Source organism: Impatiens glandulifera, chromosome 8, assembly GCF_907164915.1.
Source record: "Impatiens glandulifera chromosome 8, dImpGla2.1, whole genome shotgun sequence".
NCBI classification, from domain to species: Eukaryota; Viridiplantae; Streptophyta; class Magnoliopsida; order Ericales; family Balsaminaceae; genus Impatiens; species Impatiens glandulifera.
The window spans coordinates 8,622,048-8,648,402 of NC_061869.1; the positions used below are offsets into that span (position 1 = coordinate 8,622,048).

General features: G+C 29.3%; 4 protein-coding genes across 4 annotated transcripts; 2 read left to right on the plus strand and 2 right to left on the minus strand.

The window, feature by feature from the left end:
• Positions 1-767: 767 nt before the first annotated feature.
• Positions 768-3,657, minus strand: LOC124911769 (polyadenylate-binding protein RBP45-like). Its single transcript, XM_047452282.1, has 7 exons — positions 3,283-3,657; positions 2,695-3,148; positions 1,962-2,044; positions 1,756-1,886; positions 1,568-1,661; positions 1,192-1,353; positions 768-1,039 (listed from the first exon to the last, which is right to left on the minus strand). Exons 1-6 carry the CDS (start codon positions 3,583-3,585, stop codon positions 1,195-1,197), a joined length of 1,224 nt encoding a protein of 407 aa, XP_047308238.1. The 5' UTR covers positions 3,586-3,657; the 3' UTR covers positions 768-1,039; positions 1,192-1,194.
• A 9,462-nt stretch (positions 3,658-13,119) lies between these two features.
• LOC124912537 (CRIB domain-containing protein RIC10-like) lies at positions 13,120-14,461 on the minus strand. The gene is made up of 5 exons (XM_047453174.1): positions 14,161-14,461; positions 13,978-14,075; positions 13,799-13,896; positions 13,610-13,712; positions 13,120-13,426 (listed from the first exon to the last, which is right to left on the minus strand). The coding sequence occupies exons 2-5, from the start codon at positions 14,033-14,035 to the stop codon at positions 13,266-13,268; spliced, it is 420 nt and encodes a 139-aa protein (XP_047309130.1). The 5' UTR covers positions 14,036-14,075; positions 14,161-14,461; the 3' UTR covers positions 13,120-13,265.
• A 7,509-nt stretch (positions 14,462-21,970) lies between these two features.
• On the plus strand, positions 21,971-23,585 carry LOC124912502 (NDR1/HIN1-like protein 26). The gene is made up of 2 exons (XM_047453138.1): positions 21,971-22,386; positions 23,124-23,585. The coding sequence occupies exons 1-2, from the start codon at positions 22,042-22,044 to the stop codon at positions 23,451-23,453; spliced, it is 675 nt and encodes a 224-aa protein (XP_047309094.1). The 5' UTR covers positions 21,971-22,041; the 3' UTR covers positions 23,454-23,585.
• Positions 23,586-24,678: 1,093 nt separating this feature from the next.
• LOC124911999 (anthocyanidin reductase ((2S)-flavan-3-ol-forming)) lies at positions 24,679-26,258 on the plus strand. The gene is made up of 6 exons (XM_047452549.1): positions 24,679-24,849; positions 24,920-25,086; positions 25,171-25,371; positions 25,439-25,601; positions 25,667-25,880; positions 25,941-26,258. Exons 1-6 carry the CDS (start codon positions 24,723-24,725, stop codon positions 26,083-26,085), a joined length of 1,017 nt encoding a protein of 338 aa, XP_047308505.1. The 5' UTR covers positions 24,679-24,722; the 3' UTR covers positions 26,086-26,258.
• Positions 26,259-26,355: the final 97 nt, after the last annotated feature.

Below are 26,355 nucleotides of genomic sequence, written 5' to 3' on the forward strand. Positions count from 1 at the left end.
ATATCATTTTTTCCCTCATTTTTTTCATATTTTTTAAAGTTCATCATAACTCTAATGTCTAGATAGTTCTCTAACTACATCCTCTCCAATAGCGTGAACATCCTAACTTGAAATCGGAAACCATGACTTGGACGATTATTTGTTCTAACATCGTGGAGAATAAACTTTGGTTTTCAATCAATATATGAGTCTAGTTTTCTAACATGTCATTATGATCAATATATGAGTCTAGTTTTCTAACATGTCATTATGGCTTGCACTCAACTGGTTCTTTTGTTTGAGCCTCATTAGTCATCCAAATCTCATCACCAAGTCATGGTCATGAATATGTATTGGCAAGAGTTAATCCAAATTCCAAACAGACCTAAACCATCAAAAGCAAATTTTTTTTTACAAAGTACTGAACAATAAAAAGTTTATTTACAGAAGAAAAAAATGAATTTTGTGAAGAAAAATCATGCTTCATTCATCCAAAGTAATTGATTATAAAGTAATTGTACATTCATCAATTTTTGCAAAAGAAAGATATAGCCCAATTTCAATTTAAGGTTTTCACTTAAATGTATTATTGTTAAATGGTAAAAACAATACTGAAAAACAATTTGTTTATTTGAATAATAATGACTTCTAGAACTTAAAAAATAATAAAATAAGATATTTTCAAAGAGTTATGTTTTGAGCAAAGCCCTAAATAATCACTTCAATTATTGTATTGGATTCATGGATGATTTTGAATTCTAATCAGCTCCTCCAAACAAGGCCTAACATAAAATAAAAGCATATTTGTCAATATACTTTTTTTAACAACAATAAAATTCAAGTCAATGCCAACAAGTGCTCCTTGTATGCTTATACCATTCAATCATAGATATCTAAAAATAAAACCAAAACATATCATCATCCATCATTTAGAGTAAAGTAAACTCCAAGTGATCACAAAGAAAATGGTCATCATTGCAGCAGCTCAACAGTTAACTTCAAATAAATCAGTGCCCCCAAATGCAGCACAGTTCACCACTTTCAACAGGTACAACACTCACTGAAAAGGAAAAAATCACAAGCTCCATGTTCTAGTTACAATGGAAAAATAATCTCAAATAGCAGCTAAAATGACAGGATAGGTTGAGATTTGATCTATGTGTCAATTTGTTTACGATATATCAGGTTCTTTGATAATAAGATGAAAAGTACCTTCTACTGCTGCTGTTGGGGTTGCTGGAAGTTTCCATATCCAGAATAGGCTCCATAGTACATATTTGGGTCTTGCTGTGCTGCTGTGTATCCATAAGTATCATATCCAGCAGGTGCATAGCCATAATATCCACCATTCCATTGGTTTTGATCAGCTTGTGCCTGAAACACATCGTTAAATGTAATATGGGCCTTGTTTGATGAGGGTTGTTTGAGATTAATTTCAAATAACTCGTTTCATTCAAATCATAAACCAAAATACCCTCTATTTTGAATACTATATATTTATATCCTTAATGTCTTTTTACCCAAATAATCTTAATTTTCAATAGCCTACATCAAACAAGATTTTATTCATTCAGGCCATGGTATATACCTGTTTGTTAGGACTACGACCCCATGAAAGCCGAATGCTTTGTCCAGCCAATTGGGTTCCATTTAACATCTTCATTGCTTCTTCAGCAGATTGTCTGTGTCAAACATACATAAAAGAAAACAATTTGTTTGGTTGGTATTAATGTTCCATCAAACAACTGTTTTGTAACACTAGAAGGAAACTCCCACCTTTCAGCAAATTGTACGAAACCACATCTCTTTCCAGCTGGTATCTTCACATGAATTAACTGTCCATATGGACTAAATACATGCCTGAGTTGATCATCTAAAATGCTCTCACTCAACCCACCAACAAATATCTGTAAAATTAAAGGGAGATTATATACATGAAGAACATTCACATGAAGAAAAAGACATTGAATGAAAGAACATACAGTTGTATTGGTTGGATCATCCTCATTCTGAGCTCCTTGAGATGCCTGATAAGTCTGATATGGAGCTGCAGCTGCTGCACCACCTGAACAAAGACAAACCACTGAGAACATATTTCTCTCTTCAAGCAGAATATATGACACTTTAAACAATGTAGCAAACATAAGGTATCTTAGTCAACATAGCAGTTGATCCAGGCAGATATAACCTGTCCTTGGGGCAAACCAGAAGCTAAATCACCTAACATCGTTTTATAAAACAAAATAACTGAACAAAATAAAAGGAGACTGGAACAGAAGATAGAAGCTGGAATGTAGTTGACGACTGTAGTACCGCAAGGAACAAAGGAAATGACACTCTGGCAAGCGTAACTAATAACTGACTGACCTTGCAAAGGCCATGCAAATTTAGGGATTAACCTTTCAGCAAGAAGCGGTTCCCAGCTTCAAAATGACAGAGCCTCTTGGCATCCTGTTTTGGAAGAATACCAACCCAAGTAGTTGCAAGTTTTATCATTCACATTCTCTTAAGAAACTCTAGAAGGTAACGATAGATAGAACTCATTATCCAATTGTCATGTTTTCAGATAATCGCAAATAAACACCTTTGTATAGGAGTGGAAGATAAAAACAATCCAATTCAGCATACAATCACCAAAAGACTAGCAAGACAATTCACATAACTGAAGTAATAACTAAAAGCCCTATGAAATAATGGACCAGTTCAGAAACCTACCTTCATTTTTCTTGTTCAGCGCAGCCCCAACTCGCATTGGCCTTGTTGAACATAACTGTCCATTCATCTCAGACATAGCTCGTATTTGCTCATTTTCATCTGCAAACCTGATAAAACCATATCCCTTAGTCCTACCACTCAAACGATCCATAACCACCTTGGCACTTTTAATAGAGGTATAGTGAACCCTAAACGTTTCTAGCAACACATCATCAGTAACATCAGGACCCAGATCCCCTACAAAAATCGTGAAATCCGCTGTACCATCAGATCGTTTTTCACCCGAACTAGAATAAGCCCAGTTTAGTCTGTAATTCTGTCCAGCATTTGGAATTGGTGTGCCATTATATGTTTGTAAAACTCTTTCAGCAGATGCATGATTAACAAATTCAATAAAACCATATCCCTCAGAAAGGCCTGTTTGTTTGTTACGAATAACTTTAGCAGCAAGTACCTACAAAAATGACAACTTTTTAACTATACATGACCAAACTCGGAAACCCATCTTTATTTCCCAACAAAATTCATTAACTATACAAACCCATCTCAATTTTCAACTGTAAAAGAAACAATGTATTAAGAAATTACTTCGCCAGTGTTGGGAAAACAACTGATGATGTATTGTTCATCCATCCATGGTGGGAGATCTCCGATCCAGAGGCTACGGAGTTCGTCGGAATTGGTAGGCTGAGTCGCGGTCTGAGGAGGAAGTTGTTGGTGGTAGTAAAGAGCCTGTTGTGGCTGATACTGAAATGATTGTTGATTGATCCATGGTTGCTGTTGCTGCCATGGATGCGGTTGCTGTAGGTATTGAAAATGGGTTTGTTGGTTGTCGACTGAAGGAGGAGCCGTCATTGGTGGAGGAACAATGGTGGCTCCTGGTTGCATCATTCTCGAGGAGGAGGAAGAAGATGAAAGGGGGAAGAGAACCCTAAAAGATATGGTTGGGAAGAAACTGTAAATTTACTCTAATATAGGAATGTAACAAATATACTCAAACCGTGAAATCTAGCACGTGTGAAAATATGGTAAAAAATAAATAAATTTTTTGTCAAAATTAATTTTAATTTTTTTCAAATAATGTAAAATTGCACAACATTTTTTAATTGTTATATTTTTCAAAAATATAAATTAAATAAAAAAAATTAATTTTTATTTGCAAATACTTAATAAAAATACTGTTTTTTTGCATAAACTAATTTTAAAATATTATAGTTAATTATTATAGATTTCACTTTAAATAATAATACATTTTAAAACTTTTTTTATATTCTTTATTAAATTTATTTTTACTCTAAAAATAGTATGCATTACTTTCTTTTCAAATTTTGTATGTAGAAATGGTAAAGTGCACTAGTACAAATTCAGAAATATTTGTTTTTCAAAAATTTGACTTAATCAATAAAATAAAATAAAATAAATTTATTTAGTTCCTAAGTTCTTAAAGGGGCTCTCTAAGGTTTGTTTGATTTGTGTTTATTTTTTGGTTTTTTCAGAATTTTATCTTAAAACTCAATTATCATTTTATTCATAATCTTAACTATTTAATCACTCATTTTATATATTTAAATATCAAAATTACTTTTTATTATTTAAAAAAAGAAAAGAGAGAAAATTAAAATAAAAGAATATTTTGGTAAATTAACCAAAAAATTATAATTTTTTTAAAAGTATTTAATAAACAAAGTTTTTAAGGAAAACCCTGAAAAAAAAAACTATTTCCTCAAACAACCAACCCCGTAACCTTAATTAATTAATTAAGTGTATACTTTTGACTTTTTAATTGTGCAAAACTAAACAAATTTTACCAATTGTTTATTTCTTCACTTCTTCTTTGTTCACTTCTATCTTATTTAAGTTTTAACTTTATATACCTTGTAATACTTTTTTTTTCAAAATCTTATTTTCTTTTGTAACTACTTCAATAAGAAATTTCTATTTATCTTCTTATATATCTCTCTCAAATTTAAATTACATTCCATAATGAAATTACTAGATGCAAACTAATGAGTTAAGCATAATAGGATCTTCTTATAGTTAAAGATTATGTCTTTCAATTTTTAACTCACTTTCTTGCATTGGAAAACCTTATTAATTGAATGTACATATAAAATTAAAGTAGAATACAAATATAAAAACAAAAAATGTCTTTAAATACTCATAATATTTTAAATTAATGCTTGAGATACAATTATTACATCACTATTTTCTTTATAAATGTTACAATTTGTTTATTCGTAAAATTGTCCCAAAATATGCTAAATACAATATTTATCATATACAACTTTAACTCTTTATATAAAAATTGTATTTATAAATTACTATATTATTTTAAAATAATTATGATAAAAATAATATAATAATAATAAGAATTTCATTTATATCAAATTATAAATCCATTTAATTAAAAATATTATTTTTAATATGAGTTTATTTTATAAAAAACAAATAGCACAATTCTCTATTAGCAAAACTCTCAATTAATTAATCAATGTGTTCTTAAAAATACAACTCAACATACATGTTTTCTTTAAACTTATTTTGTTGTTGTTATATATTTTTTCATAATATTACAAAATTATGCCTTTTAAACATATTATTATATTTGTAAACCAAACAATTTATATATGTCATTTGAAGAGGCATCTAAGAATTTGGGTTAATTATTTTAATGCATTGTTTCCATTTAAGTTATTACTTTTGATAGAAGTCATCTCTTGAAACTTTTGTTACAAAAAGGCAAAAACTATATATTTGCAGGAAAAAGACAATCAAATGGCTTATATTTATAAATGGCTTATATTTATATAATACTATATATATATAACCATTTATTTTTACTCTCTTTTTTATATATGTATATTTAATTTTTTTAATTAAAAAGATAGCATGATTCCATAATAATAGCTCACTTCAATTTAAGTAAAATTTAGTGGTAATTGAACTCACTTCTAACATTTTGCTCTCTTAAACTTAAACTTAGGGGTGTTCATCGGTTTCAGGTTATTAGAGTTCCTCAATTCGGTTTCTTCGAATTTTTTAGTTTTTTTTGTTAATTCGAAAACCGAACCGAATTCGAATAAATTATAATTAAACCGAGCCGAATTCGAATTTTATATTCGGTTTAACTTCGAATAATTCAAATTCAAACCGAATTCAATTTTCTTTTATTTTAAACTCAAAATAAAATGTATCAACCAAGAATTGAACCCGGGGTCTATACCATGATAGGGTACTATTTACCACTAGACCACTAGTGTTTTTGTTTCATTTTTTTCTTTTATTATAAATCTTAGTTCAAAATATTCTAATTTGATTATTTTGAACTTATTCTTAAGTTAAGTTTGGAAGAATAAATAATAAAAAATGAATTCGGTTTTCGGTTTGGTTTTCGAGTTGAAACCCAAACTCGAAAACCAATTCGAAAACTGTATTTGAATTCGAATTGGTTTGAAATTCGATTCGAAAACCAAAAATGAAATTCGAATTCGGTGAATTCGAATTCGGTGAATTCGAATTCGGTCGGATATTCGGTTCAGACCAAATATTGAACACCCCTACTTAAACTTATTTTTTTACTGTTGAGAAATACTCTCCAAGATCAACACAATATTCCAATGTAAACCAGAAATCCAAACGTAAAACAAGACGAATAAGAAGAAAACGCAAGATTTGATATCGGAGTTCAGCCCAAATCGGACCTACGTCTCCATCAAGCTCATCTTGGAGCTTGATTCCACTATAAAGAAAAAGTATCAGATTACAATCACTCACACTATCTTTTCTTTTCTTACACACCTTTCTTTGCAAGAATTCTTCACCAAAATCTCTCAAGAAAAGTAATCTCACTCTAGAAAAGAAAAAACATAATGCACTAAAGACTTAACCACCTATCTTCTTATATCAACATAAAATGAATGACCCGGTTTTTACAATTAATTAAACCGGACCAAAAACAGCTAACAAAAAAAACGGTTCAACCCAAAATCAACATTTACCACTTCAAGTAAGTTAGAAATGTGAATGAAGCAGCTAAAAAAAAGTTAATGATGCCAATGATGATGAAAATCATAGGAAGCTGGGAAGACAAATAAGCATCGAAGGCAAGTAGGAAAACACACGAAAATATAATTGAGATTCAGTCGATTCAAGATAAAGGGCCTCAACAGTACAAAATAAAACAGACATAAGTGTAAGGTAGTGTGATTTTCTTGAAAAAGGAAATATGTAGAAGAACATATGAGAAAATAAACAGACTCAGCGGGCATAATGATGGGCAGAAGAGCAATGGTAGTGCGATAAACCTGGAGAATGAAAAAGCAAAGAAAACATTGTGGAAGTAGAATGGAGATGCAATAAATCCAACAACCGTTGAATCGAAGAATGGAGATGCAATTAATGCAAGGCAGAATGTCGATACCAATGACCCAACTACCAACGATACCTCCTTGGATATTAGTGATTCTAACCCAAACAATGATGGTAGTAGTTTGTAACTGTTGGCTTCAAATAAAACTGTACAATCGCCTACTGACAAAGAGGTCAACTTTGTTGAGTCTAAAACACAACGGACGAGAAAAATGGAGACTAAGAAAAGGAATAAAAGTAAACAGGAGGAGGAAAGTTGGAAGTCAAGATCCTACAGACATTTATGATTATTATGACTTTGAACACCATGGGTATTAATGATCCCCTCAAGAGCAAGGAGTTGGAAGAATTATTGAGAAGGAGAAAGTTATGATTATAGGAATCCTTGAGACTAAAGTTAAGTTGAAAAACGTTGATATAATTGGTTTACTTTGTTTTACTTTGTTTTGCTGATTGTTATAAGTTTATTCACAATTCGAATATGAGGTCCGGAAGAATTTGGGTTGGTTAGGATTCAAAGATGGTTGAAGCTAAAGAAATTCATAACAGTTATCAAGTCATTATGATTGAAATTATGTGCAAGAAGACTTTCAGTGTTCTCAATATTGCTAGTGTCTATGGTAATAATTCAGATATAAACAAAATAGAGCTTTGAAGCAGATTAAGGGAAAATATTTATGATAGCAAACTATGGTCTGTTATTAGAGACTTCAATGTTACTAGGCATGAGAATGAAATGTCTCCAATTTATGAAATCACCCAAGGGGTGTTAGACTTCAATGATTGGGTAACAATCAAATGAGGATGAGTCGCATCGATAGAGGATTAGTTAACGAAACGCGGATCATTCAATTCCCAAAAACTCACATCCAAATTCTAAGTTCTGGGATATTTGATCATTGCCCAATCAAGATAACTTGGGATAAGAAAGAAAGAGTTAAAACGACCAATTTAGGTCTTAATTTTTGGATGAAGAGCAGAGATTTCAATGACATTGTGGATAGGGTGTGGGCTGAGCAAATTCATTAATCTAAGATGTACCAAGTGAGTCAGAAGTTGAAGCTTCTTAAAATTAAGTTTCAAAATATTGATAAGAAAAAATATAGCAATATTTCCTTAAGTGTTTTAGAAACTAAATTCAAGCTGGAAGAAATCTAGAATAGACATCTACATTGTCGTGGTATGAGCCACAAGCATGACGATGATAAGGAAACTTTGACTGAATTTCGTGAACTCAGCTCATTTGAGGAGAGTTTTGCCCGCCAAAAATCAATACAGAATTGGTTATCGCTTGGTGACAAGAATACAACTTTCTTCTACAGGAAGTGTTCTGCTATAAATTTTTGAAATTGTGTGTTTCGACTCAAACAGAATGATGGAGTACGGCTCAAGGGAAAAAGCAGGTGCACTAGGAGGATATTAAATTCTATCGGGAGCTTATTAGAACTAGAAAGGAGCCTTCAATCTACTTGGGTTTCCTACACCATATTGTCATTAGGAAGGTTACAGGGGAGGATAGTAGAAAGCTCATTGAGATTATTACTACGGATGAGATCATGCAAGCTCTATTTTACATGAATGGCGACAAAAGTCCAAGGTTGAATGACTTTAACGCTACCTTTTCAAGGCTAACTGTTATTTCAAACCTGATTAGTCCCTTGCAATCGATATTCATCTCTAGTAGATCTATTTTCCATAACATCTTACTTATGTATGGATTATTAAAGGGCTATGGCAATAATTCAATTTCACCTCAAGTGGCTTTTAAGGTGGATATCCAAAAAGCTTTTGATTCCATTAAATGAAGTGATATTCAAGAGTTCTTAAATATTTTTGGTTTTCCTTGCATTTTTATTGAGTGGATTATGTAGTGTGTTTCGACTCCTCACTTTATTGTTAGCTTGAATGATATCCATGATAAGTTTTTTCAAAAGAGAAAACGGGGTTAGACAAGGGGATCTCATCTCTTTTTATCTTTTTGTCCTCAACATGGAGGTCTTTAAGTGCATTGTTAAAATGCTTTTAAAGTACCTCCCATTTACTCACCATCCATATTGTAGGGAATAAAACATTACTCATATCTATTTCACAGACGATTTATTCATCTTGGTGCATGCTGATGTTGAATCCGTCAAACCTATCAAGGAGGCATTAACAATCTTTTCTAGTGTTACAGGTCTTAGCATTAATCAGAGTAAAAGTCTGGTCTTCTATGGCAGTGTAAATCACGAAACAAAGGAAAACATCTTTGACATCATGGAAATCAATGAAGGGTCATTATCAGTTCGTTATCTTGGTATCCCGCTCTCGTCAAAATAACTCCAAATCTATCATTGTAGGTCATTGATTGAAAAGGTGAAGAACTCTATAATGGGATGGGCTACAAAGAGATTATCTTATGCGAGACAAATTGAATTAGTCATGAGAGTTGTTATGGGCATCATCAGATATTGGGCGCAATAGATGATCCTCTCAAAGAAAGTTATGAAAGAGCTTAATCAATTGATGATGAACTTCATCGGGGGGACTTAAGGGTGCAGAGGCAAAAAGTGAAGTGGCTTGATGTTTATAAGCTGAAGAAAGAAGGTGGAATTAGAATTAAAGACTACGCTACTTGGAATAAAACTTTCACCTATCGACATTTTTGGGCATTGGAGAAAAAAACAAGACTCGATATGAATCAGATGGGTTAATTTGAGGTTCATTAGAAAGGAAATCAACATTTGGACGTGCAAGATCAATATGGAAATTGCATGGTCCCTTAAAAAATTCTAAAGCTCAAAGATAGTGTTGGTAAGATGATCAAACTTCAGATTGGGAATGGAACGGAACTCTATTTTGGCATGACCCTGGTTCGGGGATCACCTTATTATTCATAATAGTGTCCTCTCTATTATTCGAATAAGACAGAAATGTCAACTGTCTATTGTTCAACAAGTCAAAACGGGGAATGTAATAACATTTTGAGGGAAATTCCTGAAGGTACGAGGATCCTCAATACTCTATCTTCCTATGACTTTAATAATTGTGAGGATTCTCGAGTTTAGAGTGTTGAAAATGAAGACAATTTTAACTTGGGATTAATATGAAATATTGTTCGCGATAGAGGTGAGGTGGTCTCATGGTCCCATTTAGTGTGGTCCAAGAAAATTATTCATAGACAACAATTCATTTTGTGGTTGGCGTTCCGTGAAAGACTTAACATGTGCGATCGAATTAAGAAGTATATGAATATCCTAAATCCCAATTTTCTTCTTTGTATGGAAAATAAGGAGACCATATACCATCTCTTTATGGAATGCCCATTTGCGCGCTTTCTTGCTTTGGGGTAAGTTCTTCACATCAATGAGTCTTCTTAGCTTCCCAAAAGAATGGACTGATATCAAGGAAATGACAATCATCGAGACAAAGGGTAATGACTTTAGTTTAAATGTCTTCAAAAGGTTCTTTGCAAATATTGTTTATCATATTTTGATGGAGAGGAACGCAAGAGCATTTTCAAGGGTTTGAAATGATGTGGAGTTTGTTTGGAATGAAATTATCTTTGATGGAAACTCACTCATTCGAACGTGAGGGTGAATTCTCACTTGTGAACAAAAATTGGTTGATTTGTCAAAGATGGAGCATTGCATATGAGAAAGTCACTCTTATTTCTAATTTCAATGCGCTTTAAGTTTCATTATTTGTATCCTTCAGTTTGTTCTCATTCTGGTTATTTTTCTGTTTTATCTTGTTAGTTCATTTATTTTTGACAAATGATTGTTCTGTGTGAATCATGAACTCTCGTAATCATTTACCCTTTTCAGGTCTTTTAAGAAAAATAAAATAAAAATATCTTAATAAGTTAAATATACCCACTTTTAAATAATAAAGAATAAATCTAATTGTATATATAATTAGCTAAATGAACATGAATATCAATTTACCAAAAATAATATAATAATACCATAATTAATAAAAGTTGTAATTACAACTATTTAAATCAATAAAAAAAATTGTAACAAGTGAACAAATCAAGTCAAGCTTATTTGTTATGAATTTTGTTTTATTTTATCAAAAATCATAACCAATCTTAGAAAATGTTTGATTAATTTATATTTTTGATAAATTGATTAAATAAATTATCAAAACATTACTTTTTTTTATTTATTAATTTCTCCCCTAAAAATATTTTATCTAATATAATTACATATTTAATATCAAATAAAAACAAAATCACTTTTACTTTTTATTTTAACAGCTTTTAAAATGATTGTTATTGTCATGTTATAAATGATAAAATACTAGTTTTCAAAAAAAAAAAATCTACTTCTTCCTTTTCTTTTTCAACATTTTCATCTTGTTTAGAAAATAAAAAATGCTCTGACTTTTTATTTTTCTCCATCAGTTTAGATAATTGTTTTTAATAATTTATACATATAGCAACAAATATATAAATATACACGTTTAAATAAATTTTTTTAATTTATTTTATAAAAAATTTTTTTTACTCAATCAAATAGTGAGATTAAAACTTAAATATATATAACATAATTTATTATATATTTTAAAAGAGGAAATGTACAATAACTAAGTATTTTTAGTTAAACATAGGAAATAATTATTTTTATTTAAAAAGTTATATAATGAATTTGTATTTTTTTTAAGCAAATTCCAAAACTGAATCCAATATTGAAATTTGATGAATTCAAATTCGATCGCATATTCATTATTACAATAATTGCACCTGTATTTATTTTTACTTTCATTGTCAACAAATTTCAAGGGATTAGGGTCTTATATATTTTGAAGAGCTAGCATTTAATATATTATAATTATTTAATTATATTTAATAAAATATATATATATAATAAAAATAAATAATAAATTGGTTTTCTGTTTCAACTCGAAATCAAACCGAAAACCATATTTGAATTCAAATTGGTTTAAAATTCGTTTAGAAAACCGAAAATATAATTCAAATTTGATTTATTCGAATTTGATCAGATATTTAATTCAGACCAAATATTAAACACCCAAATGTATTTATGTATTTTGTTCATGCATGATTTAAATGAGAAATTATCTATCTCATATATATTATTAATTACATTGTAATTAAAACTTTTACAGTTTTAGACATGATAATTATTTTATAGCTTTTCTTAATTTTTTTTCTTTTGTAATTTTCAATTTTTAGAAGTCAGATAATTGGCGGGAAAGCAACTGCCATTTAACTCCACAATGATCATTATACCCTTGAACATTTCATGAATTTTTCCCTTTCTTTTATAATTGTTTTTTTAAAGGGTCCGTGAAATTACAATCCGCCCATTAACAAATTTTCAACTAACTTTAAAGGCTATTGAATGGACCACTAACTTTGATTGGAAATTGAAATGACGATGGCTCTTCCGTCTTCTCTATTTTATATTATCTATACTCACAATAAAATATATTTTAAATGTCTATATCATTTACAAAAATCCAGTAATAAATTTCACCATTTATTTTTTTATCATTATAGACTGTCACACTTCTAAATAATAAAAAAAAAGCAATGTTCTTTAGAGGTAGAGATTAGATGTAAAAAAAAGATCGAGTTAAAACGAATGAAACCGACATAGGTTACTTAGATTTGTTTTTCGTAGTTAAAATTTAAAAAATTGATTTTTTTTTGTTTAACACTAACAAATGTTTGAAGTATATAAATATTAATATTAGAAAGTTTTATTGTTTATTTAGAATTAAAATGTTTATGTTAAAAATGGATGTTATGGCTAACCCATGTTAGCTTATTAATATATTTTGTTATTTTTTAAAATAATTGTATATATTCTTTAATTCTTTAACGATGATTTTTGACGAACAAAATAAAATCGAAACTTCAACAATTTAGTTTTGTATTTCTATATATAAACCGACCAAATTATGAAAAGTCACACATTTGTTATAATTTATTTGGCAATTGAAATTTAATTTCTTAGGCAAAATTCATTTAGTTTGATAATCACACATGGGGTATCCATCTATTCTTTGCATCACTAAAGAAGTGCATATTTTAGTACATTTTAAACCAAAAACTTCAATTATCATCACAAATGATGATAAGAAAGTTGCATTTTTTCATAGAAAACAAGCAGATAGAAACAAGTCACAATAATGTTTGTTTAAAACTTTAGGAAACAAGTCGATTCCCTTTCAAACAATCGCCAATTTCGGTCTTACATAACTTCTATGCTTTCATGTCTTCCATTTTCTTCGACGAACTTGCATTTTGCAGACTTTGATTTCTTTCGTTTCTGCTTCTTATTGGGGATATTATCAGTAACAACATCCTTGAATAGTTGATCTTCTATTGGTTCTCTATCCATAGTTTGAAAATCTGTTAAGCAATACAAAACAGAGACACTGAGTTTTACACTTCTTGAAATCAGTATAGTCCAAATGTGAAAACATTGCATATGGGTAGCTACATTAGCCCTAATTCTATAGAGTTCACGATCAATCAAATCACTCAATTCATTAAACAAACTAACGAACTACGATTAAGTAAAAAAGAAAGAACCTTGAGATGACCATGTTGAGATAGCTGTATTGGAGTCTCCTGTGCGATGAATGTTACCTATTGAAGTTGCAGAGAATTGGGATGTTGTCTTGAATTCATTCATCTATGGATTTCACCAAAATAATTCGATTTTAATAAAGAATCAATCAATCAATCAGTCAATCAGTAATTGAATTGTTTAAAACATACCCAACTTGGAGCATTGCCAGATGATCCATTCGATCCAATATGTGCTAAATGTTTCACATCTGTCGGATACCCAATTTCCATCTCTCTTTCCTTCACAACTGCAAACCAAACTCTTCTTGTAAACAAACAAACACAAGAAAGAAATCTATGGAAGAAGATGAAGAAGAAGAAGGAAATACCAAAGATTTGGGTTATATACTTGAAGCTTTTATAAATCCCTTTAATTTTTCCAGCCATTCATATAAACCATAAAGACACAATCCAAAATCTGTTTTGCCTATAAAACAAACATAAATCTTGAAACATGGGTTTTTCCCAAATACTAAATCTATATTGAAATGAAAAGAAGGAACAGATTATACCTATTGCAGCGAGAAGCTGGAAAGGATCAAACAGGAAGAAACAACTTCTTCTCTTTCTACATTCCTTCTTCTCCAATTGACTCCAGCATTTCAACTAACAATGGAGGACACTAGAACAGTTCTATGCTAAACCCAAGAATGAATGGAAAGATAAAGAAGACGAAGAGGTGGTTTAATATGAGATTTGAGATCTGGGTATTGAAATTGAAATGGAAATGGAGGGTTCTTGAAAATATTGAGAAAGAAAGAGAGAGGAAGACAAAAGGGGGAAGAGGGATGACCACATCAGAAAGCTGGTGAATGGTATGATATGGAAATTCTTTCAAAAGAGGAAAAACAATAATAGGGATCCAACTGTCAAAGATAATTATTTGACAAATTCCTTCAATTGTAATTGCAGTTTCATTCATTTTATCCCAATTTATTCATTTATTACTCTATTTCATATTTTTTAATCCTTTTTCATTTTAGGTTATTTCAAATTAATGACACTACCTATCTTCATTAATCAATTCCCTTTTTTGAAAAAAAATATATTTTACCATATATATATATTCTTAAATAACTTCAACTAATTAACCCTTAATAGCTAAAAGAGAATATCAATTATAATTCGTCCCTTAATTTTTGAATTGAATAATCTTGTTCAATACTTTTTTTCCGGTTTAATTGGTAATGATATTTGTATAACATTAATAAAACAAATTAATATATAATATTGATTTTTCAATTTTTATAAGAATTTTAAAATTATTTTTTATAATAATATAAATTTTAATATATTATATAAAACGATAAATTATTTTTGTAAGAATATAATATAAATTGTGCCCGCTGAATTTTTTATAACCGAATTAGGCGGGATGATTAGAAGTAGAACAAGACACAATGTCATTCCTAAACACATATATTTATTTTTCTCCTAAGGCTAAATGTATTGTTTGATTTGGGTGTATCTTGAAATATACTTATTTTTAGAATAATCTATTTGATACAAATTATTTGAGTCATAATTAAAATATTATTATATTAAATATGATAAACAATAAATCAAATATATCTTGATGTTTTAAATAATGAATTAAATAATTAAAAAATAATCTATAATGATCTGTTATTATATTTGGATTTAGTTCAATAATTGTCATCTAATAAGGGATAAGTATAATTTAAAAATAAAGTTGATTCTAATTTGTTTTCAATAAGTTATGGCTTGATTGAGTATAGGTTTAGATTTTTATTTTTACAATTATAGAATTTAACAAACAAATATGTTTTTCTGTCTACTTATAGTCTTATTCATCACAAATTTAGTAAAAATATATTTATTTTATTTACACTATAATACATAAATATTTCTATTTACTTTAATAGCTCAGCAATAACAACACCTTGGAGGGTTGTGATTGAAAAATCGAAAAAAAAATAATATTATCCCACTTATGTGAAATAGACTACCAAAATAACATATAATTGTGACATGATTTCATTTTTTTCTCAAGAAATACTCATACATATTTGATATATAAATAGAGGCATAAGAATATGATCAAATCCACAATTTTATTTATTTATTGAAAAACTGTGTAAATATAAAATGACTATTGCACAAATAATTAAGACTCAAAAAAATCAATAATGGTTTAAACTTGATTCCAATACTATAATATGGTTAATTTTTTTTGAGTTTTTTTAATAGTAAGAAGGAAGATGAAAATAAATACAATCATCAAACAAAGAAAACACAAGCAAATCTTTATATTATTTAACTATTATTGTATTATTAAAAATATAGGGTCTTCAGTAATATAACTTTATATTTATTTATAAAATAATGTTTGGGTCAATCCTGTTTTGATCCTTATTAAAATCCCAAATTTAAATGAAAATTAATCCAAATATGTGTATATAATCATAAAAACAATGGATAAAGATTAAAGAATCTAGATTCTAGTGATTACAATCTCTATTATCTTTATGATAATTTTTATTATTTTATTGTCTTTATTTTTTTTCTTTAACTGTCTTCTTAGTTGTAATTAAATATTTCTCCTTTTATAATATTTTATTAACAATTAAAAATATATCTTTAAAATTTGAAGAGTGTTGGGTAGCCTGAAATTGATATTGAAATTGGAATTAAAAGATTCAATTCTAATTTTTAAATGTGATAGACCATTTAATTTTAATAATTAGATTTAGAATTAAAATTTTAATAAAATTCAATAGAGTGTAATTTTATAGTTCTCAATTCCATTTTTTTAGGTCGGAATTGTAATTCCAATTTTTTTTTTATGTTTTTTCAAACAAAATAATTTATTATTTTATCATTTAAAACACAATTAAAGTTTTCAATTAATAATTGTTCTTTTTTAATTTATGATGATAAAATATGGAACCGATGTCTTTTTTTAAGTAAGTTAATGTGTTATATATATATATTTAAGAAGTTAATATTTAAATCGATATTTTATTTTTGAATTTACAAAGTTAAAATATTTTGAACCTATATATTTTATTTTTTAAATCTATGAATTGACGTTTTTAACCGATATATTTTCTTAATAAAAATAGAAACTTGAAAAATGTTTAACCCATGATCCTAATTGGATATATCAAATTAATTTTTTAATAAAATAGATAATATATATATTAAAATTATTTTATTATATTCTTTTTTTTAAACATAAAAATTGATATTTAATTACAATTATATAGTTTTCTAAAATATAGAAATTAAATTATAATTTAATGTCAATTCTCATAAAAAAATTTCAATACCATTGCCAATTTCAATTTTAATTTCACCCATCCAAAAATAACAATAAGAAGTTATTCAAATACTATATTATTTTTCTTAATATCTCTTTGCAAGACCGCTTGTATATAAAATATGAAAGGTTCATCTCAAAATAAAATGGGGGTTCATTTAATTGGGTCTAATGCCAGAAATAAAATAGATCTGAACTCGTGTTAAATGTTACTGGAATTCAATTGGCTATACCTAATATTTTTTTAGAAGTTATTTTAAACATAAACAATAACCCAAAGATAGAAGAGATGAAAGAAAGACATAATGATAAGATAAAAACCAATTCTAAAGTTTACGAGTGTACGAGTTCGATCTTCAAACTAATCTGTTCTTGTTACACCAACCTCTGCTTAATTAATCCTCCTTATTACATATTATGAAAAATGTTATAAAATAAGAATATTTTAATTAATTATTTAATAAATAAATAATTGATGATTTAATATTGTTTAATTCAATTCAAACAGGCCCTAAGTCAACATGGAGAAGTTTTATTCATTCAATCATTCACTTGCAAAACTGGAAGAAGACAAGCTTATATAATATATAACAATTTAAGCAAATGACAAAGTAGTGATTTTAATATTTATGAATGAGCACAATACAATGTATGTATGTCTTTAATCTTGTAAGAGAATAATTAAATATTACATAAACAATGGCATAATATATTGAGGCCAAAATTATCATTCCGCACGAAAAATAAGCTTCCCTCTTGATGTTGGTTTAGATTAAAAAAATTACCACCATTTCAAAACACTCCTTATAAAATATTTATATTATTTTTAAACATTTGGTTTACAATTAATTAGGTAGACATATATTCATGCTAGTCTTATATCATAATATGCATGTTCGATCCGAGGGCTATTCATGACTTTGTTAGACTTATATATAATAGTAAAGAGAAAATGAGCTTGAAATCAAAATAAAAAGGGTAAAAAAACCTATACAAAACCTTATAAAACAATTGATGAGTATTGTATTTCCGAAAACATACGATGAATTTGCTTGGCCAAAGAGCGACGTCCATAGTGGAAACTTGGCACTTTTGAGATCAAATAATCCCAAGTATTTAGGGTACTTCTAGATCAACTAAGAGTATATGGGTTGGGATAAGTCTCATATTCTATTGTGAATTTGTGATCAAGACCGATCTACATGGGTGATATACTTGTCAAGTAAGCCTTAAAAGAAAAGAAGTATTACCTAGAAAGTCTTATATATCATACAATTTTAAAATAAGTATTAGTTAACTAGTGTGACAAATTTTTTAATCACACTATGAATTTGATTCTCTTTAGCTACATGTTATCTATTTTTTTCTTCAATTTTCTTTTTATGACCACCATAAAAATCCGTCAATTTGGGATAACTATTAATATGATTGAAATTATAATTTTAGACCAATTTAGATCCATATTCATCCACATTACTGTAGGAATTGTCATTTTTAGATCCAAATAAGTTATATTGGAAATGAACGGAGAAGTGGTGGAACGTGCGGAAGCACATATTGGATCACTCCAGTGCGGCACGAAGCCGCTGACGCCGAGATGTAAATATACACTAAAATGCATACTATGATTAAATGGAGTGAAAGCACAAATATTCAAGATGAAATATTAGGATGATTGTTTTTTTAAGGCCTGGTTCGGATAAGTGGTTTTTAAAAAATTTGGGTTATCTGAAAAATAATGATTGATAGTGATTTTAAGGATGTGAGAATATTTTTGAATAAAAAAACTTAAAAAAATATTAATACATAATGATAAAATAAAAAATAATAATTTAAAATAAAAAATATTTTAGTATTTTGATTAATGAATTGAGTGATAAGATTGATGGGAGAGCAAGTGAAAAATATATGTTTTGGATTTGAGTTATTCAAATAACCCAAACCAAACGAGGCCTAACATAATTAAAAAATAATAATTTTAAAATAAATTTAATAAAATGTTAGTTAAGTGAATTGTTTTAGAAACAATAGTAAATAATACAAGATAACATTTAAACAAATATTAAAATAAACAATTGATGATCAAAATATCAGTTTATATTAAAAAATCACAAAAATAAAATTGCCAATAAAAAAATCCAACAATTATTTAATTTGGTGAAAATTTTTTCAAAGACAAATTCATTTTAATTCTTGAACAATAAGCGTTAAAAGTAAAACAAACTAGACAAACAAATGAAACGGCGTGGAAAGAAATTAGCGGCACTTAAATTTATCTGCTGAAAAATGTTCTACCAAGTCAAAATGAACTATCTATATATATTACCAAAATAGTGAGAAATCGAGGATATTTGTAAGAGTTTCTCTGTAATAAACAATTTCGAAAAATGTTCTGTCAAGTCATGAGAAATCAATGATACACATAAGAGTTTCTCCATATTAAAAATCAAATTCAGTAACTCATGATTTAAAAATGATTTGTATGAATCTGAGTAAACATGATGGTGAAACAATAAAAGAATATTGAACTTTCAATATTTATTTCTACAAAGAGATGACAATTTTTCAGGTAACTGATCCTCAGTTAATTAATCGGTTCGTGTGTGAACAGTGAAACATAACATTATTTAATATTAAATATCTTTAAAATAGAAATATTGAATTTTTAAAAACACAAATTAAAATATTAGTTACCTAAATACTTCGTAGATGAAAATATATTTGTTATTATTATAGATGATAAAAGTTAGAGATAATATAGGTTGAATAGAGAAGTTAAGGAGTAAAGTTGTAGATGAATAGTGAGGGAGAGAAAAATAATATTTTATTATTAAAAAAATAAAAATGAAGAGTCATTAGAGAGAAATTTGTGTTTGGTATTTATTGTAATGATCCTAATAATGTAATATATGAAAAATCACTCTAAAGCCTTAACAAAAAAAAACATATTTTTTTAGTTTTAATATAGTCAGATCTCGAAATCGGGTTTCACATACTCTATATCCGAATCCAATCGGATAATCTTCTCCTTCTCTGTCTCTCACATTGACCCTGAATCCAATTTAATATATCCGAACTCAAACATCTATTAATCATATAAAGATTAAACCTCAATTAAAATGATCTATTAAAATATAAAGATTATGAACTTATTTAGACATCAATAATAAATATGAGGATATATTTGTGTAGAAACAGAAACACTATTTATTATTTCATTATGAGCCGAATAATAGATGGGTATATTAGGGCCAAGTTCCCAACCCATATAGATAGCCTACCTAAAATGTTTTTCTCATCAGACAATTAAGGTTTATGTTCATCTCTCAAGAACACTCAATAAGGCTATTGATAGATGGTTGGAAGACTTAAACCCCACCACATCAGACATTCTAATTCAGGTCCAGATCCAGAACAAGAAGATCCAAGATTAAGAGAAGATCAGAAAAATAACGAAGAACGATTTAATGAACTGTTTTTCATTTCAGATTTATGTATTTTTCCGCAACTTATGTTTGTCTTAATTTATCGACATAGAGTATTAAGAATATAGACTTAAAAGAATAAAGATTTAGACTAAAAATTCTAACAATACCCACAAAAATAACATATAAAAATAAAAATCCCAAACTATCTTATCAAAATATTAAGCTTTTCTATCGAATTTATCAAATTCTTCTAACGAATCTCAGTTAAAGTTATGGTAACACAGTTGTAGTTGAGCCTCATAATACGAATGCAATTATTAAGCGTTCAACCATTTTTGTCTAGTGAAATAATTAACGATAATATAACATTAATATTAGCCCATTCTTAAGACCCACCATTCACGTTGTCATGCTTAAAAACTTTAGGAGCCAATGGTTTTAGGCATAATTCAGTGGATTTCATTCATACTCCAATTATTCGTCACAAACTGAATGTAAAAGTCTCCACAAATTAACTTACAACACATACTTTAATAAAAAAAATCAAATTATCGAAAATAGTTATCTCAATACCCAAAATTTGTTCGTCAAACATTTATAGATGTTGAGTTTGGGTTGAAAAAAAAAGGTACATATGAACATTTATGAACCCCAAAATTTTCTAGCTCCACACCTTAACATACTAAAAAAAACAATTAAGAAACTTGATTAAAACCATGATTCAACAATATCATCCTCTAAAAAGGCATACCACAAAGAAGAAAAAAAAGATAAATGATAAATTAAACCCTATTGTAATATGTGTTTCTTCAAAACCGCAAAGGTACACATAGTGGAAAAAAAAGGCTTGTTGACTATAGGGGTAGGGTTCAAGCCGTTTACTTAGGAAGAACATATTGTTTTAACCCCTCTAAGGTACGGGATATGCAGATGCATATGTTGCATTACCATTGGGTCTGTCCGAACCAATGTCAGCGTTAACCCAAGATATATGTAGAACATCCATTAAGAATTCGAGATCTATACTTTAAGGTAGCTTCTATTTTTTACCATTCAAAGAAGAAGACCGGCGAAGTCTACTAGGGTACCCGGAATTTACTTATATTGCCTCTATCAGCATATATATAGTCACATATTCACTTTCTTGACACTGAATTTACTTAAATATTTATTAAAAATAAAAATATCATGAAATAGAATGGAGCTAGCCTCATTAAGAAATTTACATGTGAAAAGAAATTCAGAAAAAAGTGAAACAAAAACAAATGCCATATATATAACAATTACCATAAATTTTGTGAGGCAAACATGGCTTTCAAATGTACATATTCTTAGGGAATATTATTTCCCAAACAAACAAATTATTTAGACCAATAATATAATTTCTTGTCGACAACTATTACTTTTGTAAAATTGGTATCCCTCACTTCAAGTATTTTCTTTGCTTTGTCTTGCACCAAAAGGATCTTCAATTTGTTCATTTTATCAACATATCCACAATTAGTTTTTTTTTTTTTATATTATTCTTTTCTTCCCCCATGCAAAAGGCTATGGAATCTATATATTAAATTCCTCATATAAACCGAATCTCTCTTTCATGATGATCATATGATAAAACTCTTCCTTTTATTAGGTCAGTTTATATCTCACGATCTATTACATCTCCTTTAGGAGTAAAAGAAATGCATCATAATGAAATACCTATCCATAACAATACCCCCGACTACAATCGACAAGTCGGCAAATCCCATTCAGCAAAAAGGTACATAGAACGGGCTCATGAAACACTCACAACTAGGGTTTTCAAATTGATATGTGCCACATTCATTGGGCTTCTTATCATTGTCGGTATCATAACATTCATCCTATGGCTCAGTCTTCGTCCCCACCGGCCCAAGTTCAATTTACAAGACTTTAGCATTTCAGGCTTCGATCAAGTCGAGGTGTTCGAGGGCGCTCAAGTGATCTTCGATGTCACTGCTCGTAACCCTAATCAGAATATGGGGTATTCCTATGATGCCATTCAGGTATATATATATATATATATATATCTATATATTTATGTTTGATGATCTCCTTATAATTATATATGTGTGACAAAAGTTAGTACATTTATATTATAACTAACTTAAAATAAAATAACAAAATCGAGATTCAACAAATAATGTTTATGTCTCCGCGGAGTCATTTTTTTTAGGGAATATTAGTTGACAAAATCTTTATTTATAAGAATCGTGTCTTTTTCCGACTAATAAGAAACCACAATTTGTATTTGAGTCACATGACTCACATCTATCATATTTTTTTAACGTTTGAGCGAGTTACATGTGAGTGTCATGTTAATTCTACTTAATTAAAAAAATAAAAAATTTATAAATAACTCCTTGTTTAAGTATATCAATCAAAATATGTAAATATTATCTTCTAATTCAACAGATCTATACTCCAAAAAAACATTTTAAATGTTCGATACATTTTCGGTTCTTATATTAAAGAATACATCCAAACAAAGCATCCAAAATCATTCTCATGCATTCACGATATTACAAAATAACCAAACAATAAACCAATAACAAATTACATCAACAATAAAGTGGATGAGAAAATTTAGTTTCCTCCCTAAAAGTACTATTAAACTTTTTATATTGTTTGAATATTTTTATCTATTTTTTTTATTGTTCTCTTCTTTATCTACTATACCGTTCTTATTTCTTGCTCGAATTGTTGTTAGTTGTCTCTTTTTTACTATGAATTCCAAGTATAGGTAGTGTTGTCGTATCAAGACCAGGACATTGGATCCACCACTGTGTTATCTCCCTTCTTCCAAGAGAAGAAGAATATAACGTTGCTTCACGGTGTGCTGAGCGGGAAAAACCTAACGATTAACAATCAACGGTGGATGCAATTCCAGGCAGACCGGGCAAAAGGTGTAGTGATATTTAGGCTCGATTTCATGTCGGCGATCCGCTTCAAGCTCTGGTCGTGGAACAGCCGACGACACAAGGTGCATGCTAATTGCGAGATCGGAGTAGGTCCCGATGGAATGGTTTTGGCGAGTTACAAGGACAAGAAATTCCGTGTTTATTTCACTTGATAATCCATCATGCATGTTTTCATGTGTTCGATCATTTCCAAAGGAAACAAACATAGAAATGGAGCTAACCCTAAATTCATGTGAACATATTGGACATGTATCAATTGGACAAGCTTTTATTATTTTATACTATTTATCAATATTGATCTATATATGTATAGATTGGAGAAGACATTTGAAGTGAGGGACATGATTAATAAAATAATAATAGGTAAGATTTGATAATGCATGTGCTTGCCCTACCACTTACAAGTTATAAATATTCAATGCAGATAGAAAACGTGACCAGTGTTCACTAGCTAACTACCCCTTTACCTATTACTTTTCATCTAATTTCATCGGATATAAAAAAAATTCAATTTAAATAGAGACCAGCTAGTCAAACCCCAATAAGAAAAAAGTACTGTTTTTAGTATTTAACAAACATTAACTAACTAAATGAATAAGATTTACACACTATATCTATTTCTTGTTGCCACAAGGGATGGATATTAACCATAAAGTCCTGGGTTCGAGCCCTTCAGACAGCTTTACGGGCTACATATTTAATCTGTTATTCCCCTCTTTTAGCCTAGTGGCAATAAGAGGTGGATACTAACCATAAGTTCGAGCCCGCGATAGTTCTGCGTCTAGTTAAATGATTAAGTGTGTTTGCGAGTTACATACTTAATTTGTTGTCCTATTAAATTATTACTATTTTAAATTAAAGAGAATTAGTACGTGAACACCCTTGAATTTTAAGTGAGAATAAAATTTAAGACATTTTAATCTCTCAATCAACTAAATTATTTTTCATTTATGATAGATTTTAATTTCACTTTTTTTTTCATAACTTTATCAAACTCATTTATGATTTGATCTCACCAAGTGATGTGGTCCACTAATTCATCCATTAATGAATATTCTTCATCAAAGTATTTAATTTAAATAAATTATTGTCATATTATCAATTATTTATTTTATTTTATTATTCAAATTATTAAATATAATATATAACATATGGCTCAAATTTTCTTAACAAAAATATGAAAGTTTGACTTAACTAATGAAAACAAAAATCAAATAATATAATTATATTTTTTATTGAAAAAAATATCAAACAAGTTCCTAGGAGTTAGGCAGCATGTTTTAGGTGGGTCACGTGTTCACCTTACTTTTCTAGTGAAAGATAAAAACAGCAACGCCTATAAGTGTAAAAAAAGATGAAACCCCATAAAAAACCACACAATTTTCAGATCATATTATCCAACAAAACACAGATTCTACAAAATGGAAGTTCACCCTGTCGGAAACAAGACGGCGTGTGTCATCGGCGGCACCGGTTTCGTGGCGGCTTTGCTAGTCAAACTCCTCCTTCAGAAGGGTTACTCCGTCAACACTACCGTTAGAGACCCTGGTAATTATTATTAATTTATACAAATGAGTTTTATTTGATTCTTGATTTTTTTAATTGATTATGAATACAGATAATCAGACAAAAACATCCCATCTGTTAGAACTTCAGAAATTGGGTTCCTTAAAAATCTTCAAAGCTGATCTAACAGATGAACATAGTTTCGATGCTCCAATCGCTGGCTGCGATTACGTTTTCCATGTCGCCACGCCAGTTAACTTTGCTTCTCAAGACCCAGAGGTATAGATAATTTCAATCATTCCATGATTCATAAATCATAAACAAAAAAACTCCTGAAATTAATTCTTTGTTAATTGTATGTAGAACGACATGATTAAACCGGCAATCAAAGGAGTTTTAAACGTGCTAAACGCCTGTTCGAATGCGAAAACTGTAAAACGCGTAATCTTAACATCATCAGCAGCTGCAGTTTCTGTAAATGAACAAACAGGAACCGGTTTAATCATGGATGAAACTCATTGGACTGATGCAGAATTCTTAGCATCTGCTAAACCTCCAACTTGGGTAATATAAACAACTAATAATATACTCCTTTAACGTTTCTTAATCAAAACATTAACTAAATATGCAGGGATATCTTCTATCCAAAACACTAGCAGAGAAAGCTGCATGGAAATTTGCTGAAGAAACCCCAAATCTCGATCTAATAACCATAATCCCCACCTTAATGGCTGGTCATTCTCTAACTGAAGAAATCCCCTCCAGCATCCGTATCGCCACCGCCTTAATCACAGGTACATTTTCAAAAAAACCCAAACTATAAATCAAAAAACATATTCATCAATCAAATGGTTTGCAGGAAATGAGTTCTTGATTAATGGGTTGAAAGGAATGCAAATGCTTTCTGGGTCTATATCAATAACCCATGTTGAAGATGTTTGTCTTGCTCATATATATTTGGCTGAGAAAGAATCGGCTACTGGTCGGTATATTTGCTGTGCGTCTAACACTAGCTTACCGGAGCTTGCTAAGTTCTTGAACAATCGATATCCTGAGTACAAGGTTCCGACAGAGTAAGTTTGATTAATTTGTTTTTACAAGGTTACAAATCGATTCTGATTCTGGGATTGTAGGTTTGGGGATTTTCCGTCGAAATCGAAGTTGATATTGTCGTCTGAAAAGCTTACTAAGGAAGGGTTTGTCTTTAAGTATGGGATTGAAGATGTTTATGATCATACCATTGATTACTTTAAGGAGAAAGGGGTTTTGAAGAATTAATGCGGCTGCGTTTGCGTTTGCGATCGCGATTGAGATTAAGGGCGCGTTTATTAAAATAAGGCTCTGTTTGAGTTGGCTGCTCTTATTTCTTTATGTGTGTTTTTATCTTAAGCATTAATGTTTTAATCAAGTGAATTAATGAAAATGCTTCAATTTCCCTAATTATAAGAATAGGGATATGAAAATATAATGGGTTAAAATTATAAAAAAGAAATTGATGTGTATCTACGGACAAATTTTCGATGACCGATGCTGACGTGCAAAATCGGT